Below are 21,054 nucleotides of genomic sequence, written 5' to 3'. Positions count from 1 at the left end.
AATTTACTGACCAAAGGAAAACAGTTCAGGGATACAGAAAATAAGCATAAAAAGACCAAATAAAATTTAATAAAAGTGGGTTATTGGTAGGCCAGATTAAGCAAGTTTACAAGCGAGATTTAAAAATGGGAAGAGAAGGTGCAACTGAGAGTCACATAACATTAAAATACATGTCATGAGTTAGAAATCCAATAGACTTATCATTTCTGTTCGATGATGATGATTAAAGAGGTCTTTCATTTTTTTGCGCACCCTGAGTTTTAAAATACTGTTTTTGTATATTTTACTATGAGTCCCATTCACTGAACTGGCTTGATCCAACATTACCACAAGTAATGTGGTTTCATTCATCATGGGATAGAGAAGTGTCCATCCTATTCGTCTACATTTACATTTAGGCATTTGGCAGACGCTTTTATCCAAAGCGACTTACATTGCTTTATCCTATATATTTTACATAGGTATTTGCAATCCCCTGGGATGAAACCCACAACCTTGCGTTGTTAACGCAATGCTCTTACCACTGAGCTACAGGAAAGCTATTCACACTCACGAATCTCAGCGGCAGTACTAAACCATCCGGGTATTTCTCACCTACTGTTTTTTGCAAACTGGGGTTTTGGACATACTATTCAACTTGACCATTTGATCAAGCTGACGTTTTGCTCGATCACATCTGCACTTTTAAAGTGATGACAACAAACTAGTACAAGTTAATGTTTAAATCCTTAAGTGTAATATAGTAAATCCATGCTCGGAAAATGTTTTAATCTCTGTGAAGCTTCATAAAATGCGACACAGCCATGCCTTAAGGAACCACAGTCATGTCTGTTTTTAAACACAAGTCATGACTTAACTAAAGTTTGTATTATAGCACCCGTTATATGTTTAATATATAGTATTTTAACAATTGGATGGAACAATATGATGTATTTCACTAATATACTACACATTGGATTTGGAGAAGGCATTCGACCCTGTCCATCGCGGCATTTTGTGGAGGGTACTCTGGGATTATGGGATTCGGGACCCTTTGCTAAGGGAGCAGGAGTTTGGTTCGCATTGCTGGCAGTAAGTCAGACTTCTTCCCGGTGCCTGTTGGACTCCGGCAGGGCTGCCCTTTGTCGCCGGTTCTGTTCATAATTTTTATGGACAGAATTGCTAGGCGCAGGATTTCATCTCTGCTCTGTGGGGACGATGTCGTCGTGCTGGCCCCATCAGACCAGGACCTTCAGCATGCATTGGGACGGTTTGCAGCTGAGTGTGAAGAGGCTGGGATGAGAATCAGCACCTCCAAATCCGAGGCCATGGTTCTCAGTCGAAAAAGGGTGGCTTGCCTACTTCAGGTGGGTGGAGAGTGCCAGAAGGGGCCAGCTGGTGGCTCGGGCATCTTTTCTGGATGCCCCCTGGATGCCTTCCAGGGAAGGTGTTCCGGGCATGTCCCACTGGGAGGAGACGCCGGGGAAGACCTAGCACATGCTGGAGGGACTATGTCTCCCGGCTGGCCTGGGAACACCTCTGTGTCCCCCCGGAAGAGCTGGAGGAAGTGTCTAGGGAGAGGGAAGTCTGGGCATCCCTGCTTAGACTGCTGTCCCCGCGACCTGGTCCAGGATAAGCGGAAGAAGATGGATCGATGGACTACTCATTGATTCCCAAAAAAAAGCTAATCTGCTACCCCCCGAAAGCTTTTCCACCACCTGAGATTTTACCGGAAATACACAGGCAGCACTAAGTGCATTGAGTCTATCACAGAAACAAAACCCATTGACATCCATACAAAAACAAGCATCTTGTCTCCTTTCCTGCGTTCCGTGAAGTTGCGTAAAGCGCTCTTTCTTAAGCCTGGTGCAGCCAAAACAGCAGGTTTTGTTCATCAGTTTCTAAATTATTTTCTTAATAGTGTGACGATGTGCCGTTCTGGGATCAGCGTCACCTGGGAAACGGGCCGTTACCCAGGTGACGCATAAAAGCCACGTGCTCCCAGCACTCTGGGTCCTGAACTATAAGACGCCTAACGCTGGGTCCTTTCTAGATCCCCCACATGAGAGAGTGCAAGAGGCCAGCGAGGGAAACACAGGACACCAGACTGCGCGAGCACGGATCGGACGACAGCACACCACAAGCACCCTGGTCATTACAGTTTTGGACATTCTTTTATCTTTTGTAATAAATTCCCCACTGGGGTTGCTCTGCCTTACCAGTTGTGGTTGTCATATTCTCTTACCCCGTCACAACTGGTGGAGAATGCGGGCGTGGAGTTAAGAGACCGTCTCGGCTATCTGGTTTCCCTAATTTTCGTGTTTCCTGGATTGGAAGAAGGACGGACACGCTCTCTCTCCACGGTCCACGAGGAAGTAAGTCGAGGACGAGAGAGAGATCACTGGCGCTGAAGTTCAGGGACTATCCCCGCCGGCAGAGAGTGCTGCTCAGCTGCCAGAGACCGCTGCCTAGCCGCCACAGACCGCTGCCTAGCCGATATCTTAACAGAACTCATGATGTTTCTGTCCCCATGATCATAATATAAGCAAGAATAATCCTGTGAGCTCAACTAAAGTTTCAAGGAGGAAAGCAGAGAGAGCACAGCTTGGCCAGATCATCATGCATCCTTAGTAGATCATACACTACCGGACACTTAGCTGACTTATTCATATCTTTCACATTTGAGAAAAATAGTAAGTTTATCAGCTTTATTAATTTCTTCCCACTCTTCACCTAAAATGTGTTTCTATAAGTACATCAACCAGAATAATCCCAGCAAACACACACAGTGGACACAAAGCAGCAATCAGAGGCCATACATAAGAGTGTCCATCATTGCAATCAGTTTAATCTTTTTCTGTTCCTGACTTGACTGTGCTTTCCCCAAGAGATTCGCAGCTGAGAAAAATACTACTGTTAAACTTTGAGTTGCCTTTGTGTGGAAAAGCATTGATATTATAAATATTCAGAGCGGAATTTAAGACTATCCATAAATCTTTTAAACTAGATCAACAAATTTTATTTAAAAAACCTGTGGAAATTGTGAAAAATAGATGATAATTACTTTGTATGTTATTTGCAGAGTCTACCGCTTGAATATGAACCAGCAGGACACACTGCACATACTGTTTTATGAAATTCTGTTTCTCAAAATTTTACAGATTTATTTTCATGTAACAAAAATTAACACTCGATATAATATGTGAAATGTAAAGGTGTGATCATTTTACTTGCATAAAACTATGACTAAAACTTATACTGATTGTGACTAAATCCTCATCAGCTATTTATTATTATATTAGCACACATCTCATGAATTAATAATGCACTTATGGGTACTTCTCTTCTCCTTAGTGCTATTTCAGTCAAGTTTGTCAGATGGTTGCTGTGCTGTCAAAGTCACAAATTAAGAATAAGTCATACAGACATGTAAAAAAACCTTGTAAGTGATGTCTGTAAGTATTCAAAATGTTGAGTGAGGTTTACAATAAATGAACTCATCTAATGTGGTTTGAAAAGGTGCCAATGACAAGAAGTCTGAACTACCTTGACCTTTACAGAGGTAAAGATGAAATCTATTCTTACTCATTTGAATAACAGACACAACATGACAAACACTCTGTTAATCTGTTGGATGAATCACAGTAGGTAATATCAGAACATGATACACATGTCATGCTTGTGAATTAACAAATCTTAGATTAGAGTCTTGCTTTTGGTGTTTAGCGATTTAGTTAGATAAATTACTATTAATAAGGAGATAATAGGATAGTTAGGCTTAAATTATTCCTAAACATCAGAATACAACTGACACAATCATTGACACAATTAGGAAGTTCGGAAAATACTGTCCACATGCAGTTCCCAGCTGTGGGATATCACCTGCTACTCTCACATAACCTTGGGGATAAGAAGCTGATGTTTATGTTCAATAAGGTTCCTCACTACGTCAGTCTAAATTTAAAGTGGTAATTAAATTCACCAGAAAACAATCCTTTATCATTCTCATGTCTTTCCAAACCAGTAGCCTATGATTTCTTTTAAATAAATAATATTTATAATAAATAATCACATAATCTCAGTCATTCTTAACTATCTTAAGTGGTGGCTAATTTGTGTAAATTGGTACAAGTTTATTTGTACGTTTAGTACATTTTGCTTTAGTGGCAGTGATGTTAGGTTTAGGGGTGGTGCTTCAGTTTCGATTTTTTATAATAATCATACATTTTTGTACAACTCACATGAAATGAATTCAAACAAATTAGGCACCTAGTATAATAGATGGTTAATTGACCAAAAAACGAACATGTGTCCTATGGTGTGATGTGAAAAAAACGAACAATGAACATAAATCTCTCTTATGCGGTTTTATTTTATATATATATATACATATTAATAATATAACAGAGATATTAATTACAATATGTGTTCAAAATGTTTGCCGTCACACATCATAGAACACACGGTACACTTTATTTTTCAACCACAACGATAAAATTGCTTGTGAGAACAGGTTGAATATTTTGAACAATTTTTATTTTGATTGAACTATCTCTTTTTGTATAGATTTTCACTTTGTAAGGCACACTTCTCCAAAAGGTGTTGAATTTGACATTGCTGGATTGCACATCCTCAGATACAATAGTATCATGCAATGTTAGCCCCTTATGCGAATGTGTTGGGAAATTCCCTGACTGTATCAGCTTAGTAACCAAATTGACATTTACAACTTGAAGTCAGAAAGAATGTTATTATTTTTAAAAGATAAAGTATGGCATTTGGTCACTTTCATTCTCAGAAGCTTGAGTTTCCTCCTTACACAGGTCACAGGTACAGTCACACCAGAGAAGTTGAAAGAGAGTTTCAACACACATGCATTTGATGAATCCATATATAGGTCCAAAGTGTCTTTCTGTCTGAATGGATTTAAGGGGAGAGAACGCTGTATTTTAAGCAAGTTTAACTAAAAACCAACACATGTTTTGGCATCCCTACGAAGTTCTGTGGCATCTGATTAAGGCAACAACAAACTAAAAGACAACTGTTTAACAAATTATTTTTATTTATATTCATTAATGAGCATAAATATGTTTTCATTTCAACTATGAAACCTTTCACATCCTTTCTTTTCACGCGACTACTTCACTTTACATATCTGTGATGTGTGTAGGTTGTTTTCACAAACACCTTGAGCCGTTTTTTTTTAACGGCAGTGCATCATATCTAGAGTGTGTAGGAGAGTGAAGATTAACATAAAACTTAACTCTTTTCCCGCAAATCAGGAGTTATGAAACTTTGAAAAGCCCCCCCCCCCCTTTTGCTATGTTCTACATCAGCCAGAGCGCTCCCTCTGCATTTAAGAATATTTATCATGAAATAATAATTCTGGGAAAAAATGATGTGTTCTTTCGGCCAAAAGCAATAAGAAAGTCTGCAATATGCATTTGAAGTATATGTTCATGATGTGAAAGTGACTCGGAATAAAGTGTTGATGAGATGCACTTCTTCAGCGCGAATCATATGACAGTCTATGAGGTGAAACTCAGGATAAGTCTTCTTGTATGAGTTTATTTCAAGAAGTCTTTATCGTTGTACTTTATGACAACTAAGATTCCAAAGTGACATAACTTTTAGCCTGGATCATGTGCGTATAATTTGAGGGCAGCAACAATCGCAAGGGAATTTTTAAAACTCATAGCACGTTGCCGGTTAAACTCTATGGTTAGTATGTCGGACAGAATTGGCAGCAAGACCGACCTTCCATAGATATATTTCCTAATCAAACACGAAAAACACTGCATTGAACCTACTAGCAGCAATCCCACCAAGACGGCGCAACATTCAGTCTCGTGATTTCTATTAACAAGCTCAATACCGCATTAATTTTGTCACGCTGACAACAGTTAATTACGATTTTGTTATAATTGTAAGGTTAGGTTTAGGGTTGGCGTTAGCTAATGTAATTTATTGAAATTTTAGGACGATTTTTTGCATCACTTCCGGTTGTGGCAGTATACCTTCTAGCCACCAACAGGGGCATGTTTAAGCTCAAACAGGTGCTCAACGTTTTTCTTTGATTTCTGGATTGAACTTCCTGTTTCCTGGAAACGGTTTGCAACAATGTGCAACAGGGTTTGAGGTATTTTTATCATCATTCTGAAACTGAACTTAAAAGATACAAGACTCTAAATGAAAACCACACGAGAGGTTGAGAGCACACATCATCTTCAATATGTAAACCTACATCTCAGGTGACAAAAGACGTATAAATGAGCCGAGAAAGAATCACAAACTTCTATTAAGAAGCAAAATATGTCCCATAGTACAATGAAAAATCAACAGCAAAAACGTGCAGAAAAAATAAACACAAATCCCACAGGTTAACATTAGTTTCACTTAGCTTCACAAGCCCTTCCAAAATAACACACATCACATAACCACAAAGTCAACATATTTTCACTTCGTCTTGCAAACAACATCCCTGCATCATGTCTTTTTCGCTTTTTCTTCTACATACAGCTGCATCTGTTTTAAGGGGGAGCAGAGAATATTATGTTTTTGTGACAACATTACTAGCACAACTTCTGGCCAGTTATTAAGCAATCTTTAAGCAATATTTTTAACTATGCACAAATACATGTCTGTGTCTCACCTTGAGAATATCAGAAGTCATTGTTTTTAAAGGAATGAGTTTTGGCTCTTCCATGTGAACTTCCTGCTCATCTGCTACAATCCATGGAAAATCCTGTGAAACATTCACAAAACGAATAAGACAAGAAATGTGCAGAGCTTCAATACAACAGAGCAATTAATGGAAGTAATGTAAAATCTGTGTACAGTTGATAACCTTAAAGGTGAAAGGAAAGGTAAAAAGAATTATAGTTAGAAAACGTAGCAAAAAGAGGTTCTCTTAAACAACTTTCTAGTTAACTTTATTATTTAAACAGCAAACAAATGTAGGCTATTAGAATTTTAAGTTTTTAACATAAGTTGCTTTTTCCACAATTTCCTCAAATTATTTGAAATGATTTAGGTTTTTGATATTGACAAATGAATTGAAATAGAAATGCATAACAGCTTCATTTAAAGCAAAAAAAGTGTTTTAAAGTATCATACTGTATGTTATGAAAATGTTTCTTTCAGAACAGTCAGAACTCAAAACTACTACCTAAAACGTTCTAGACCAAAAAGGAAATGAAACTGCAAAAACAACCCATTCTCTAATTCGCAGTTTTGTACTAAACATTGAACAATTAAATAAGTGATCAACCCAGGGGCGTAGTTTATGGGGGGGATGGGGGGAGTAACCCCCCCCAATATTCAAATCCATCAGTTACAACCCCTCCAATATTTCAACATGAAAATCACAGTAGATCAAATGAAAAATATGTAGAATTACTTTATTTTGTGACAATAATTTTGTTCCTAATCACATATGAGTGTGTCATAATAAATTAGACAGAAAATACTCCCCCTCCATTGAACCGATTGGTAACGCCCAACCAATGAGTCGCACTTTCACCAAAACAACGCGAGTGGTGTTTGAATGGGAGAGCACACGGGTAACTTAACGTACGCCAAAAATGAAGAGAAGCACTGCACAGCGGACTATATTTAACTGCTGGTCAGAGAGGGATGCAAAAAATAAAATAAAGCATGTACTGAGAATGAGGTATGAGAATATTGTGTAATAATAGCTAAGTACACACCATATATGTTAGCTAGCTAATCCATTGAAATGTATTTAGCTATAACTATCAGTATAACAAGTTACCAAAGCAGCCATCTGTTTTGCTAGTTCATTTTTCAATAGCGTCTGTAATTATCAATGACAAAAGCATTCACATTGATGTTTGTTTTCTTCCTAAAATAATCTGGCTTTTGAACAATTGGATGAATGAATAATTTAAGTGGCTCATTCATTAAAACAGTGAATTGCTGCCGCCTACTGGCGCTTTCTATACTTAATTTGTTTCTTTTTATAATCTCTTCTATGTTAGAATTTATGTCAGTTTAACATACATTCTAAATCATTACATCTTAAAGACATCTTCTAACAGGAAACGTCCTATAGACGTATTGCAGATGAGCAAACACTCTAAAAAAATACGTCTTCCAGATGTAAACAGACACATCAAATAGACGTCTCCGTGATGTTCGTGTGCTATCTGGGACGATCTATGCCCTTGGATCAACCATTGAATAAATGCCTTACCTTGATGACCTGAACCTTCTCCATGTTTCTTGTGGCAGCTTCCCTGGTGTGTACCAGCACCGTGAATGTGCATCCTGCAGCAGAGTGAAATAAAATGATTTTATAACAATTCATTTATAGCACAAACCTGTTAAAACCTATAAACCTGTTATGATCTTTGTATTATAAATAAATCAATTGTGTGGTGATCTTCTTGTGTAGTAAATTAGAGATCATATATTGTGTCAAAAGCTGTGCCTGTACCTGGAGGATTGTTGTCAAGAACAGCATCACATACACTAATCTTCAGTATCACAGCTCTGAGCAGCTGTTCCACATGAGACAGAAGAGTGTCTGAGCTGCCACAGCAAAAATCAAACATGAACATGTGAGGGTCAAACGTAACTTTCACTTAGGTTTCATTTGCTTGAAGACTGATTAGAGAATTCCCTAACCTGATAGATAGCAGTGGAGGCTGTGATATCTCAAACACAAACCTCTCCACTGGGTGGTGCTCTTTATCCATTATAACTACCACCACCTTCTCGGCTTCATTCTGCAGAGACAGCATCATGTTATATTGTTAATCCACTCGTTTTATTTATCAGATTGAAGATAAAGCGAAGCATCAGAATTATATTGGTTACCTTTATGTATGTTAATTGGTAAAATACTTAAACTTACCTTCTCTATCAGTGGCTTGACACAATGGAGAGTGTCTTGAATGTACCGGTTCAAATCAGGGTGGCATGACATCTGTGAAATTATAAAAATTATAAAGTTATTTAGTTCTCTGTATGAAGTCAAAGACGTCATCTTCTTGTCCAAATACAGAGTCATTTTACCTGCACAGGTACGTTGTACTTCTTTCTCTTCTGAAAGATGCCAGATGGATAAACTTCTCTGACGTAGAGAATCATGTGAATGGCCACCTCCAAAAACTCGCAGAGAATATCGGCAACAACTGCAAACGACCAGCACTATGGCGTTATTTCTCATTTGCACATTGCAGTAGGATACATTTGTATAGATAAACACAACTTACCTTGCCCAAAATTAAGATCCTGTCTCGTCAAAGTGGCCATGTTGAGTTAACATAAATACGTCGCTTTAAATATCGCCGTAAAGAACAAATGAGCGTCTTACGTATATAACATTTCATGCATGGCTGCAGATGTTGTTGTGTGATGGACGAGCGTTGTATTCAGTAATGCACGTTAAGACGTCATCAGCGGGAAATATCACTGTTATTCATTCAATGCTAATATTGTGTAAATGTATGTCATATACCAAAGAGTATTAAGTAAAGGTACATTTCGTACAATTCAATAACCAGGAAAACGGTACACGCTTGTTTACAATGTTCTTCTGTAGAGCTCTAAACGGCAATGTGCTGTCTGCATGCTGCCACCTAACGGCGTGGATGACCATTATGTTAAATGGTTATAAAGAGAAAGTTTAGCCAACATTACACATGAGACATTTTAAAGAACTTTGGTAACCAAACAAAATCGACCCTCGTTGGCTATCATTGTAATTACTCAAAACGGCTCTCAAATATTTTTTCCCTTAAAGTTATGCATTTAGTTTTTACTGTAAAGCCATCAATTTTTTAACATTTCATTAAACATCTCTGTTACATCTGGATATAATACTTCATGAACACTTTACTTTTACCAGCACAGCAGGAAGTCATGGGCCCAATTTGATTTATAATCGGATGTGTGTAAAGGCTTATTACTTATATTACCTCATGGACCCACTGCTCTGCAGAACTAACGTACATAAGGCAGTGTCAGAAACACTTTCCACCTGTTATCCTGAGAACCTGTAAGTATTCATATTATATTTAATCAACAATACAATCTGCATTAAATGCAGCAATACAATAAAAATCTGCACAATAAAAATTGTGCATTACACTTTAGAATGGCTATATATAAATTCTAGCTCCCACACACTGAGTTTTCACCATAACCTGGACTTCAGTCACTATGAAAGGCTTTGTCTTATTCATTAACCTTTATCTTGGATAACTGGATCTTTAGAGTTTGCTTTCCAAGACAGTGAATCCATAACACAGGAATTTCTCACAGGACAGTTTAGTATAAGACAAGACTTCTAAGCTTATGTTGAATTTATTTGTCCTCTTTCAGTTGTTTTCTTTGCAGCTGATTTTAAGAGCGATTGAAAGAAATGGAATCAAATGGTGCCAGTGTTGAGTACAACCGCTGGAATGAAGAAAACATAAACATGAAAGTACCCGACTCACAGCCCAATCTGATTCGGTGAGATTCTTTTTTGTACTATAGTATTTCAATTTTTTAAAGATAAAAACATAGTTATAGAAATAAGTATAACTAGTTTTTACAGTCCTGTAATATACGTCATAAACTATTTTACAGGTACAATAATTGGTCGCCTAAAAATGCAGAGATTTCAATATATTTTTGTCAAACAGCATAATCCATCCTCTACTGTATATGTATATGTACATGTTTTCCAGGATACAAGCGGAAAATCAGATTTTGTGTGATGACACTATACAGTAGTAGATCATTAAATACTTTATGAATATCCTTTGATATTAATGCTAATTTTTGTTTGTTGTTATAGACTCTATAACAGACTGTGAACTGGACAGCTGGGCATTACTGTGAAGGTGGCAGCATTTGTTACTGTGGTAGTCGTGATATTCCTACTTGGATACGTCACTGGATACTACGTTCATCGATGCTGACAAGAAAACCTCATGTTATACACCAAACAGTTGAATAATGAAACAAACTGAGAGCTACTCTTTGAAATATGAAATGTCGATCAGTATCTGTTTATTGTTGTATACTAGCATTAACAAACATTTTTAAATATAGTTTTTATCATGGAAATCCTGAATACACAACATAATAACTTTTTTGTAACTCAACAACTTTAATATCTCAATATATAAACAAATGTAACCTACATCTGAATAAATGAAAGACATTCAATTAAGTCACTTAACAGAGTCCTACCTACGTTCCCTATAGTTATTGGCATCAAAACCTTTCTTGGTTTGCTGTTGAGATCATGGTCTGTCTGTGATGACGTCTTTCCAATCATCTCCAGACAGGGCACAGATGGGCTGCTGGAGACATTCAGTGTCTCAAGCTGGCGGTATTGATCCTGGATGTTAGGAGCTATGTTGTGTCCACTCCTCCATCTTGTTCTGTGATCCCAAACGTCATGTCTCGGAGTCATTTTCATAATTTTTAAGTGGTCTAAAGAAGGTGGTCTGGTGTAAATTTTATGTGGCATGATGTATTGTCCCAAGACAACCAGTCCTGCGTGCATCTCTTATAGATGGCTCAGACGTACTCTCCTCCTCTTTACATTTCCTGAGTCTGCCAGTCATTCGAACTGTAACTAAACCCCAAGCATTCATGTGCACTACAGGCACAAACAAACACAGGATGCAAGCAATGCTAAGAGTTCCCCAATGTCTGAAGAGCTGCATTTAGAAAAAAGTTATTTTAACGACTAAATGACTATAAACGTTTTTAAAAAAAACAAATCTGATATCAATGCAAAACTTGGTTTAAAATATATTCTCCTAGACATAAAAGTGACAACAGTTTGATAAAGTGATAGTTCGCCGAAAGAATTCTGTCATTATTTACTCACCCATTTGTCATTTTAAACCTTTAAGACGTTTTTTCTTCCTCAGAGCACAAAATAAGATATTTTGTAGAAAGTCTGTAACCAAACACACTTCTATTATATAAACACAAAACCAATGGATATGAATGGGGACCAGTTAACAACATTCTTCAAAATATCTTCCTTTATGTCCTGCGGAAAATAGAAGGTCATAAAGGTTTAAAATGACAAGGTGAGAAAATGATAACAGAATTTTCATTTTTGGGTGAACCATCTCTTTAACTATACAGGTTTTCCATTGGAGGCATGAAATGAAAACACAGAAAGTCTACAAGTCACATTTATTTGATTGACAAAAATGAAGACTGGAGTTAATATTATATAGAGGTGATGATAACAACTACACAAAATCTTTTGCGTTACATTATTTGGTGTGGACAAGGTGAGTTAGGTCATTGTAAGAGGGACAATTAGGAACAGTGTCTGGATGCTGTTACAAAGGCGACCCATAAAGATTTAAACTAGTCGAGGCTTCCCGACTGCATAAAATGCCACACCAGTTCTGTGAATTTAAGCAAGGGATCATTGGACAAAGTATCATATGTATATTTCACTTTTGAAGATGCCTTATTAGGAAGTGTAAACAAGAACAGTTCAAAATGATAATTCATTCAATGTTATGTTTGATGACAGACAACCTTTGATGTAAAAACAGATTCATTACAGAACTCAGCAGTGGAATTTTGTTATTGGATGACTGTTAGATTGCTGTTTTCAGAAATCAGGTCAGTTTTTGATGGGTAGACCACTTTAAGGTTTCCATCAACATCCATAACCTTTTACAAAACAACATTGACCCTCATTGGCTTTCATTGTATATACACAAAAAATATTTTTTCTTCCACAGAAAATGAGTCATATATAGGCCTACAGGTTTTGAACCACATGAAGATTGTGAAAATGTGACAGAATATTTATTCCTTAAAGTTCTGTTGGCCTATTTAGTTTTGACAACACACAACATTTCATCCTGTTACACCTGGATATAATACTTCATCCACTGAACCTACTGAACCAACTTTTGCCAGCACAGCAGGAAGTTATACGGGCCTCATTTGATTTATGATCGGATGTGTGTAAAGGTTTATTATTTGTTTTTGACCTCATGGACCTGCTGCCCTTCAAAACTGACATACATAAGGCAGTGTCAGAAACAGTTTTTGACAGACTTTCCAGCTGGTATCCTGAGAACCTGTAAGTATTCAAATTATATTTAAGCAACAAGACAATCTGCATAAAAGCAGAGGGAATCTATTTTGATAACGCATTTGATCTAAAACACAACATAGTTTTGGGATTACACTTTAGAACGCCTATAAATAAATTCTAGCTCACACACACTGAGTTTTCATCATAATCTGGACTTCAGTAACTATGGAAGGCTTTGTCGTATGAATCAACCTTTATCTTGGATAACTGGATCTGAATCGGACATCAGAGTTTGCTTTCCAAGACAGCCGAGTTCATAACTACACAAGTACTTCTGCTGAGTAACTTATCGGAGTACAGTTTAGGACCACTTTTAAGTTTATGTTGAAATGATTTGTCCTCTTTCATTTGTTTTCATGCTGATTTTAAGAGCGATTGAAAGAAATGGAATCGAATGGTGCTAGTGTTGAGAACAACCGCTGGAACGAAGAAAACATAAACATGAAAGTATCAGACTCACAGCCCACACTGATTCGGTGAGACTCATTTTTGTATTAGATTTTTTCAGAATTCTCAAGATCTTATGTGATGACAGATGTAGATCATTAAAGACTTCTATGACTATCCTTTGATATTAATGCTCATTTTTGTGTACTGTTATAGACTCTATAACAGACTGTGTACTGGACAGCTGGGCATTGCTGTGAAGGTGGCAGCATTTGTTACTGTGGTAGTAGTGATATTCCTACTTGGATACGTCACAGGATACTACGTTCACCGATGCTGACAAGAAAACTTTGTGCTTTACACCGAACAGTTGGATAATGAAACAAACTGAGAGCTGCTCTTCAAAATATGAATTTTTGATCAGTATCTGTTTACTGTTGTATACTAGCATTAAAAATATTTTAAAATAATAAAAAATTTGCTTTTGCATCATGGAAGTACAGAATACATGACATAAAATTTTGTTTGTAACTCAAAAACTTTAATTTCTCAATGTATGGACTAATGTGAACTAAATCTGATTAAATAAAAGCCATTGATTTCCATTACTGTCCCATATCCATAACAATCTATTTAGTCACTTAAAGGTGGGGTGTCCGATTTCCGAAGTACACTTGTTTAGACAAAGTTGGGCCGAGTACCAAAACAACCTTGTAGCCAATAACTTAGCAAGGGTGCACAGTGCACAGGATGGACATAAGTCGAGCCGATTTATCTAAATCTTATTTTAGCTATATAATTTAATAACATTACTTTTGGTGTCAGTCCTGCCCATAGATTATCTTAATAGTATCCACATCCTGCTCTTCTAGTGCGTGGTCAATAATCCCTTCTTTAGATGTAGAAAATAAACTTGCATTTACTTTGAAAATCCACGCTGTGATCCTTTGGTCAGTATAATACTCCTCCTCAATGTTGGTCATTCTGGTCTTTTCCTCCTCATTTTCCTTTTTAATTGAGCTCAGAGAGTCCATCTCAATAGCTGAATCAGAGAGGGGCTGCACACATCTGCCCTTAGGGTCTTTAGTTCTTTCTCTGTCATTTGCATTGAGGTTACTGAGCTCTACATCCAGCTGTTCTTCTTTAACCATTGTCACAGGGGTCTTCAGATTATCTGATCGCTGCGCTCGGTCTGGTACCTCATCAATAAAGGCACCCGGCCTATTGAATATCAGATGAGACGTTTCAGACAACTGACATCCCTGCTTTTGTCTGTTGAACAACACCCTGTTCATCTTTACAATATTGGCTTTCTTTTCCAACTTCTGCTCCTGATATCCTACCACCAAACTTGGCACACACGTTTTTGGGCTGTATATTGGAGGTAGGGAGTTACTTTTAGCCAGAGTCCTACCACCGTTCCCTTTAGTTATCGGCATTAAAACCTTTCTTGGTTTGCTGTTGAGATCTTTGTCTGTCGATGTCCCCCATGATGACGTCTTTCCAATCATCTCCAGACAGGGCACAGATGGGCTGCTGGAGACATTCAGTGTCTCAAGCTGGTGGAAATGATCCTGGATGTTAGGAGCTTTGTTGTATCCACTCCTCCATCTTGTTCTGTGATCCCAAACGTCATGTCTCGGAGTCATTTTCATAACTTTTAAGTGGTCTCAAGAAGGTGGTCTGGTGTAAATTTTATGTGGCATGATGTATTGTCCCAAGACAACGAGTCCTGCGTGCATCTCTTATAGATGGCTCAGACGTACTCTCCTCCTCTTTACATTTCCTGAGTCTGCCAGTCATTCGATCTGTAACCAAACCCCAAGCATTCATGTGCACTACAGGCACAAACAAACACGGGATGCAAGCAATGCTAAGAGTTCACCAATGCCTGAAGAGCTGCATTTTAAAATAGTTAAATTATACTGTTATTTTGACGACTAAATGACTATAAACATTTATAAAAAAAAAACCGAATCTGATATCAATGCAAAACTTGGTTTAAAATACATTCTCCTGGAAATAAACGTGACAACAGTTTGATAAAGTGATAGTTCACCCAAAGAATTCTGTCATTATTTACTCACCCGCTTGTCATTTTAAACCTTTAGGACTTTCTTTCTTCCACTAAGCCCAAAATAAGATATTTTGTAGAAAGTCTGTAACCGAACACACTTCTATTATATAAACACAAAACCAATGGATGTGAATGGGGACCAGTTAACAACGTTCTTCAAAATATATTCCTTTATGTTCTGCGGAAAATAGAAAGTCATAAAGGTTTAAAATGACAAGAAAATGATAAAAGAATTTTCATTTTTGGGTGAACTATCACTTTAACTATACAGATTTTCCATTGGAGGCATGAAATGAAAACACAGAAAGTCTACAAGTCACATTTATTTAATTGACAAAAATGAAGACTGGAGTTAATATAATATAGAGGTGATGGTAACAACTACACAAAATCTTTTGCGTTACATTATTTGGTGTGGACAAGGTGAGTTAGGTCATTGTAAGAGGGAGAATTAGGAACAGTGTCTGGATGCTGTTACAAAGGCGACCCATAAAGATTTAAACTAGTCGAGGCTTCCCGACTGCATAAAATGCCACACCAGTTCTGTGAATTTAAGCAAGGGATCAGTGGACAAAGTATAATATGTATATTTCACTTTTGAAGGTACCAAGTGTAAACAAGAACAGTTCAAAATGATTATTCATTCTGTTATGTTTGATGACAGACAACATTTTATGGCAAAACAGATTCAGTACAGAACTCAGCAGTGGAATTTTGTTATCGGATGACGGTTAGATTGCTGTTTTCAGAAATCAGGTCAGTTTTTGATGGGTAGACCACTTTAAGGTTTCCATCAACATCCATAACCTTCACTTGAATAATGGCGAGTTCATGGGATGTCGGGTTTTCTGCGGGACAATCTGAAACTGCAACCGCTTCTTCATCTGAGCCCACGTCCTCCTTCTGCTCGAAGGTCAATTTATTTAACTCTGCCATTTTCTAAAACAGAACCAAAATATTTCAGACTAAACAGTTGCTCATAACATACAGATTGTAAACACAGATACTGTCAACTTTAACTGTTTTCTATCTCTTAACCGTAAAGCAGGATAGATTCAAAAACTATGGCAGATGCAGTTTCAACAGTGTTGTAGATTCTCTTGGGTGTCAGCGGCTAACCGCATAATTGCTGATGGAAGTCTTAACGCGATGACCTTGATAACCGATTTAATGGTGTGATTATTGAGAATGTCTCACGTTATCTCCGTGTAAGATATTCAGTAGTTATTTGAGCTTCCGTGAAAGAGTCCAAAAGTGGAACAGGTCATTTGTCTCCTGGTTGAAAAATCTCACAGCTGCAATCCAACCCAAATTCTCAGTTATCAGTTGTTCTTTCCATGTCACGATTTTCCATTCAGGTCAGGTGCCTTTTTCCATTTTTTTATTTGTTTCTAAATAAAAGAACTATATAAACATTGTGGTGTGTTTAAGAGTCACCACCCTGTATCAGACTATTGTAAAGTATGTGTACTCAACCTTTTCAAATAATGCTACTAACATTTACCATTAATTTAACTAAACACGCATTCGGGATAATATAATCTGCTGCACAGTCTGGGTTCTTAAATTGCACGTGTATTATGTGCCTCTGTGACACTGTACACCTTGTATGTGTGTCTTTGCAGAAAGATGAGCTCATTTCTTCCACAACGGTATCAGCATTCAAAAACTGTGCATTAAAAATACACAACTTTACTGATCCAATCCAGCACTACTGCATGACACAATAAAATCACTTCGCTTTCTGAAATGTGCATCATAAAATATTCTAAAGTTGTTCATAAGCATTTATACCAGAATTGTTGTATTTTTTCATACTAAAAGAACATGCTTTTATATTTGAAACAAAATCCACATTCTCACGCGCACAAACACAGTAAGCATATAGCACTCAGTAATCTTACTGTTATCAGCGCGTCCATGACATCTTTACAGACTTGCAGACTGGTGGAGCTTGTCACTTCTAAGAAAAGCTCACATGTGGTCTTCTTTATCTGCATAAACACAATTACGATAAAAGGCCTTTAGAAATGATGAACATTGCATCATATTTATTGCTCCATTTCGTTGTTCTTTTTTCCAATTTTTTAAACACAAGTGTCAAAAATAGCATACATTTATATAAAAAAACAATTTTGAATATGGAATCTTGAACTGAATTATTGATAGATAACTGACATATAAAATTATGCAGACATTGTTCTTTTGAAAAAAGGAAACACAGTATGAGGGAAATTGCCTAATAACCCTTCTCATTGACATCGGATAAGGAAGTCATTAAAAAAACACATAAAATCCACACTCAAACAATACACCTAAACCATATCTGATCATATTCCTCTAGACATATGCTCATAGATTACCTTCGTCCTCTCACTGTTTGTGATTGGTGGAAATGAGATCACATGATCTTCTGCGTCAACCAGGCAGGGATAAAATTCTTTTCCATCAAGGAGTTGAAGATATCTGTAATAGAATGAGAAGACAAAAGCAGGAATACATCAATAAAGCGTAAACAAAGTAATCCTTCACAGTTCATTATTTGCACTAAGCGTTCTATGCCACCCGTGTAATTATGTTGATAAAGTTAAATCAATTAAGCATGACAATGGGTTAAATATCTGGCAAATGAGGAATATTTCTTGGATCATTTATAGAGGGAAGAGATGGTAAACAATACAGGGAGTATGACATGGACCTTGTGCTTTGCATTTTCAAATATTTGAATTTTTGAAATGCAAGATTATCAAATTCAATATTCATGATCAAAGTTACTGGTTTCGACAGTTTGTTCCCTCTGCTGTTTAAATTTCACTGTACACACAAATTATTATGGATTAAATTATTAAGAACCCACGTTGGTATTAATATTATAGTAATTATAAACTAGTTAAGCAATTCATCTCACTTGTGAAGTCCCGAAACATTTTGACGTTTTCTCTGTTTTCTTTGCTCGTCGGCTTCCTGTTGCAGTTGTTTCAAAAGTTGAGATGCCTTAATCTCCTTCCGGCCCAAAGGAACTATCTGCACATACATTTATTGCAAGAATAAAACTTTGAAACGCATCGTATTGCCTTTGGTCTCTGAGGCAGGTGTTAAATTTACTGGCAACACAGAGAAAAACAAAAGCAAGATAAAAGGTTGCTCATTTATTATTGAAAACTGAGGATAATGGGACGTCTCTGTGTCGGTAATCAGCTGGTGGGGCTTTGAAACTAGACTCCTGCCATTCATAAAAAAACTGTGTGGACAACATGCATTAAATATTCATTTACATTCTCTGTTCAACTGTTATGCAATCAGTGAAGGTGCTCTGATTGATGCAATACGCTGAAGGGTCCAATTATGCTGAAAACATCAAGATCAATACCATTTGAATATTAATATGTCGTTTGATTTCCTGATGTGTGTAAAATGATCAATTCAAGCGTATTCAACATGTCTATGAAGGTTGGACTTGAAGACGAGAGATTTTTTTACGTATAAAGTTATCCAACATAACCCCTGTAAACAGAAACCTCCAGCTTTAACCTGAGCCTGAAAAATTCTTGATTTGTATTCGAGAGATGTCCTTTCTTTCAGAAACACAAGATGTGTTGCATTTTTGCTGTTTGGTAGTTCTCTAAGGATATCTTTTTACATAGCCTGAATAAACCTTTTTCACTCATATATACTCTAACAAGCATCCACTCGTACCTTTAGTGTATCTGGAGGTCTGACGTCGTACAAAAGGGGGGCCTTAACTAAGGCAAGGTCATGAGTTGCTATGGTCGCAGTCGTCCTTCTGGCACAAATGTCATCATGAAGTTTGGTCTACAAAGAGGTTTGAGAGATAACATTAATAAATTGTTCGCTAAAAAACATAAGCTAATATGTGTACATAATTAGAAGAAATATAGATTTCAGTTTGGTTGATCATTACAAACATCACCCACCTGAGCAGTTAGAAACCTCTTGAGAGCATTTCCCTGTCTGAGGTTCATGCCCTTCACAATGCAGCACACTATGTACGGCCGGACATCCTTAACACCTGGGGAAACGTTCACCGTAACAGCTGAAGGTGCTTCGGATAGGTGCAAAACTCTCACAACCATCCTGTTGAGCTCATCCACTTCCTCCACCTCTTTTTTGCCCTTCCGCTTTCCAGCACTTTTCTTCATGGAGACGTTGCATCCGGTGTCATCCTTCTCGCCCGTCTCTCCGTCCTGCTGCTTGCCTTTTCCTTTCCCCCTTCCACCTGCCCTCAGGTAGTCCAGCACGGATTTGGTCTGGCAGCCGTTCACCATCTTCTCAAGCCTCTTGTCCTTCAGCTTGTTGCCTTTAAAATTGATCTCCTTCAGCTTGGTGCAATTGGCCAGCTCAGATGGGATGTCTTGGAGCTTGTTGCTGGAGAGATCCAAAACCTAAAATGAGGAGGCAGGGTTCACACAAATCTCAAAATGCCTGACGAAACCGATAACAGAACCTAATATATGAATATATTTAGCAGTGCGAGAAACCTTTAGAAATGTTTTGTTATTTTCTTTTATGGTCTATTGCTGAAAAAATAATACAAATTCTTTAACAGTCTCCAATATAAATTTAAGTATGAACCGTTAGCTGTGCACTTAAAACATTAGAAAATTATTTACAAAGTATATTAATTTGGCCCATATTTCAGGATGATTTAATGGGGTTCTATTGATTCCCATTAAATCTTCCATTCCCAAAAGAGATTAGTATAATTTACATCAAAACCATCCAATTCCCAATATAACTATACAATTATTATTAGTATTTTCAGCAGGTTTGGCTAAATTACTATAATTAGATACACATGATATTATATTCAACATCAACACACCTTCAGAGCTGACAGGTTTTGAACCTCGCTGCTCAGATCCTCTATCACGTTTTCTGACGCAATGATGCTGCTAAGGAGTTCCAGTCTCGAGGACCACAAGTCGTCGGGGAGCCGTGATAGGGCATTTTTGGATACATTGATGCTGGCCAGCTTGACACATTTGCTCAGGCCCTCCGGCAGAGCTGTGATGCTGTTGCAACTTATGTTTAAAGTTCTGAGCTCTCTCAGCTCGCAGATGTCTTCGGGCAAAACATGCAGCTGATTGACAGACAAATCCAAGACTTTGATCGCCTTCAGCTCGCCGATGCTCTTTGGGACCGACGTGAGTTTGTTCCTGCAGAGGATCAGGCTCTGCAGATGAGACAGTTGACTGATGCTTTCATTGACCTCATGTAGACTCGGACACTGACTGATCTCCAAGTAGTTTAGGAGCGCGAGGCAATAAAGTCGCGGGTGAATTCCGCCGCAGCTCTCGATCTTTTTGTCCACAGCTGAGCCTTGAAGAACCAGCTCACGTCTGTTTTCATTTTCTGCCTTTTCTATTTCTGGCCATACGTCCAGTGAGGTGTTTGCTTGAGCCATGCCGTCCAACTCATTCAAACCGGAACGTGGATGGGGCACAACCCGGAAGAGCTCAAGGGGGTACATTTTCGCATGTATTTTTTC

General features: G+C 37.6%; 4 protein-coding genes across 4 annotated transcripts; 2 read left to right on the top strand and 2 right to left on the bottom strand.

Annotated features, from left to right (window-relative positions):
- Nucleotides 1–5,023: 5,023 nt before the first annotated feature.
- Nucleotides 5,024–9,592, bottom strand: mad2l2 (mitotic arrest deficient 2 like 2). The gene is made up of 8 exons (XM_056730124.1): nt 9,219–9,592; nt 9,019–9,137; nt 8,858–8,929; nt 8,629–8,729; nt 8,438–8,532; nt 8,195–8,268; nt 6,632–6,724; nt 5,024–6,504 (listed from the first exon to the last, which is right to left on the bottom strand). Exons 1-8 carry the CDS (start codon nt 9,256–9,258, stop codon nt 6,466–6,468), a joined length of 633 nt encoding a protein of 210 aa, XP_056586102.1. The 5' UTR covers nt 9,259–9,592; the 3' UTR covers nt 5,024–6,465.
- A 548-nt stretch (nt 9,593–10,140) lies between these two features.
- On the top strand, nt 10,141–11,058 carry LOC130407104 (small integral membrane protein 1-like). The gene is given in 2 exon segments (XM_056729765.1): nt 10,141–10,461; nt 10,790–11,058. Coding segments are annotated over 2 exon segments (216 nt in total). The 5' UTR covers nt 10,141–10,369; the 3' UTR covers nt 10,914–11,058.
- A 2,407-nt stretch (nt 11,059–13,465) lies between these two features.
- On the top strand, nt 13,466–13,808 carry LOC130407105 (small integral membrane protein 1-like). Its single transcript, XM_056729766.1, has 2 exons — nt 13,466–13,557; nt 13,685–13,808. The coding sequence occupies exons 1-2, from the start codon at nt 13,466–13,468 to the stop codon at nt 13,806–13,808; spliced, it is 216 nt and encodes a 71-aa protein (XP_056585744.1).
- A 2,045-nt stretch (nt 13,809–15,853) lies between these two features.
- On the bottom strand, nt 15,854–21,010 carry lrrc47 (leucine rich repeat containing 47). The gene is made up of 7 exons (XM_056773109.1): nt 20,389–21,010; nt 19,481–19,948; nt 19,242–19,358; nt 18,454–18,569; nt 17,909–18,011; nt 17,450–17,539; nt 15,854–16,484 (listed from the first exon to the last, which is right to left on the bottom strand). Exons 1-7 carry the CDS (start codon nt 20,968–20,970, stop codon nt 16,263–16,265), a joined length of 1,698 nt encoding a protein of 565 aa, XP_056629087.1. The 5' UTR covers nt 20,971–21,010; the 3' UTR covers nt 15,854–16,262.
- Between the last annotated feature and the right edge of the window lie 44 nt (nt 21,011–21,054).

This window comes from Triplophysa dalaica, chromosome 18, assembly GCF_015846415.1.
Source record: "Triplophysa dalaica isolate WHDGS20190420 chromosome 18, ASM1584641v1, whole genome shotgun sequence".
Classification (NCBI taxonomy): domain Eukaryota; kingdom Metazoa; phylum Chordata; class Actinopteri; order Cypriniformes; family Nemacheilidae; genus Triplophysa; species Triplophysa dalaica.
This window is presented reverse-complemented; position numbering and strand designations above follow the sequence as displayed.

Excerpts from the sequence above, each read along its gene's own strand:
- mad2l2 (XM_056730124.1), bottom strand. The coding sequence starts at position 9,258 with ATGGCCACTTTGACGAGACAGGATCTTAATTTTGGGCAAG. Across the intron at positions 8,930-9,018 it reads AGTACAACGTACCTGTGCAG|ATGTCATGCCACCCTGATTT; the intron begins GTAAAATGACTC and ends ATAATTTCACAG. Across the intron at positions 6,725-8,194 it reads AGAAGGTTCAGGTCATCAAG|GATTTTCCATGGATTGTAGC; the intron begins GTAAGGCATTTA and ends AATGTTTCACAG.
- LOC130407105 (XM_056729766.1), top strand. The coding sequence starts at position 13,466 with ATGGAATCGAATGGTGCTAGTGTTGAGAACAACCGCTGGAACGAAGAA. Across the intron at positions 13,558-13,684 it reads TCACAGCCCACACTGATTCG|ACTCTATAACAGACTGTGTA; the intron begins GTGAGACTCATT and ends GTACTGTTATAG.
- lrrc47 (XM_056773109.1), bottom strand. The coding sequence starts at position 20,970 with ATGGCTCAAGCAAACACCTCACTGGACGTATGGCCAGAAATAGAAAAG. Across the intron at positions 19,949-20,388 it reads AAAACCTGTCAGCTCTGAAG|GTTTTGGATCTCTCCAGCAA; the intron begins GTGTGTTGATGT and ends TCCTCATTTTAG. Across the intron at positions 19,359-19,480 it reads AGAGGTTTCTAACTGCTCAG|ACCAAACTTCATGATGACAT; the intron begins GTGGGTGATGTT and ends ACCTCTTTGTAG.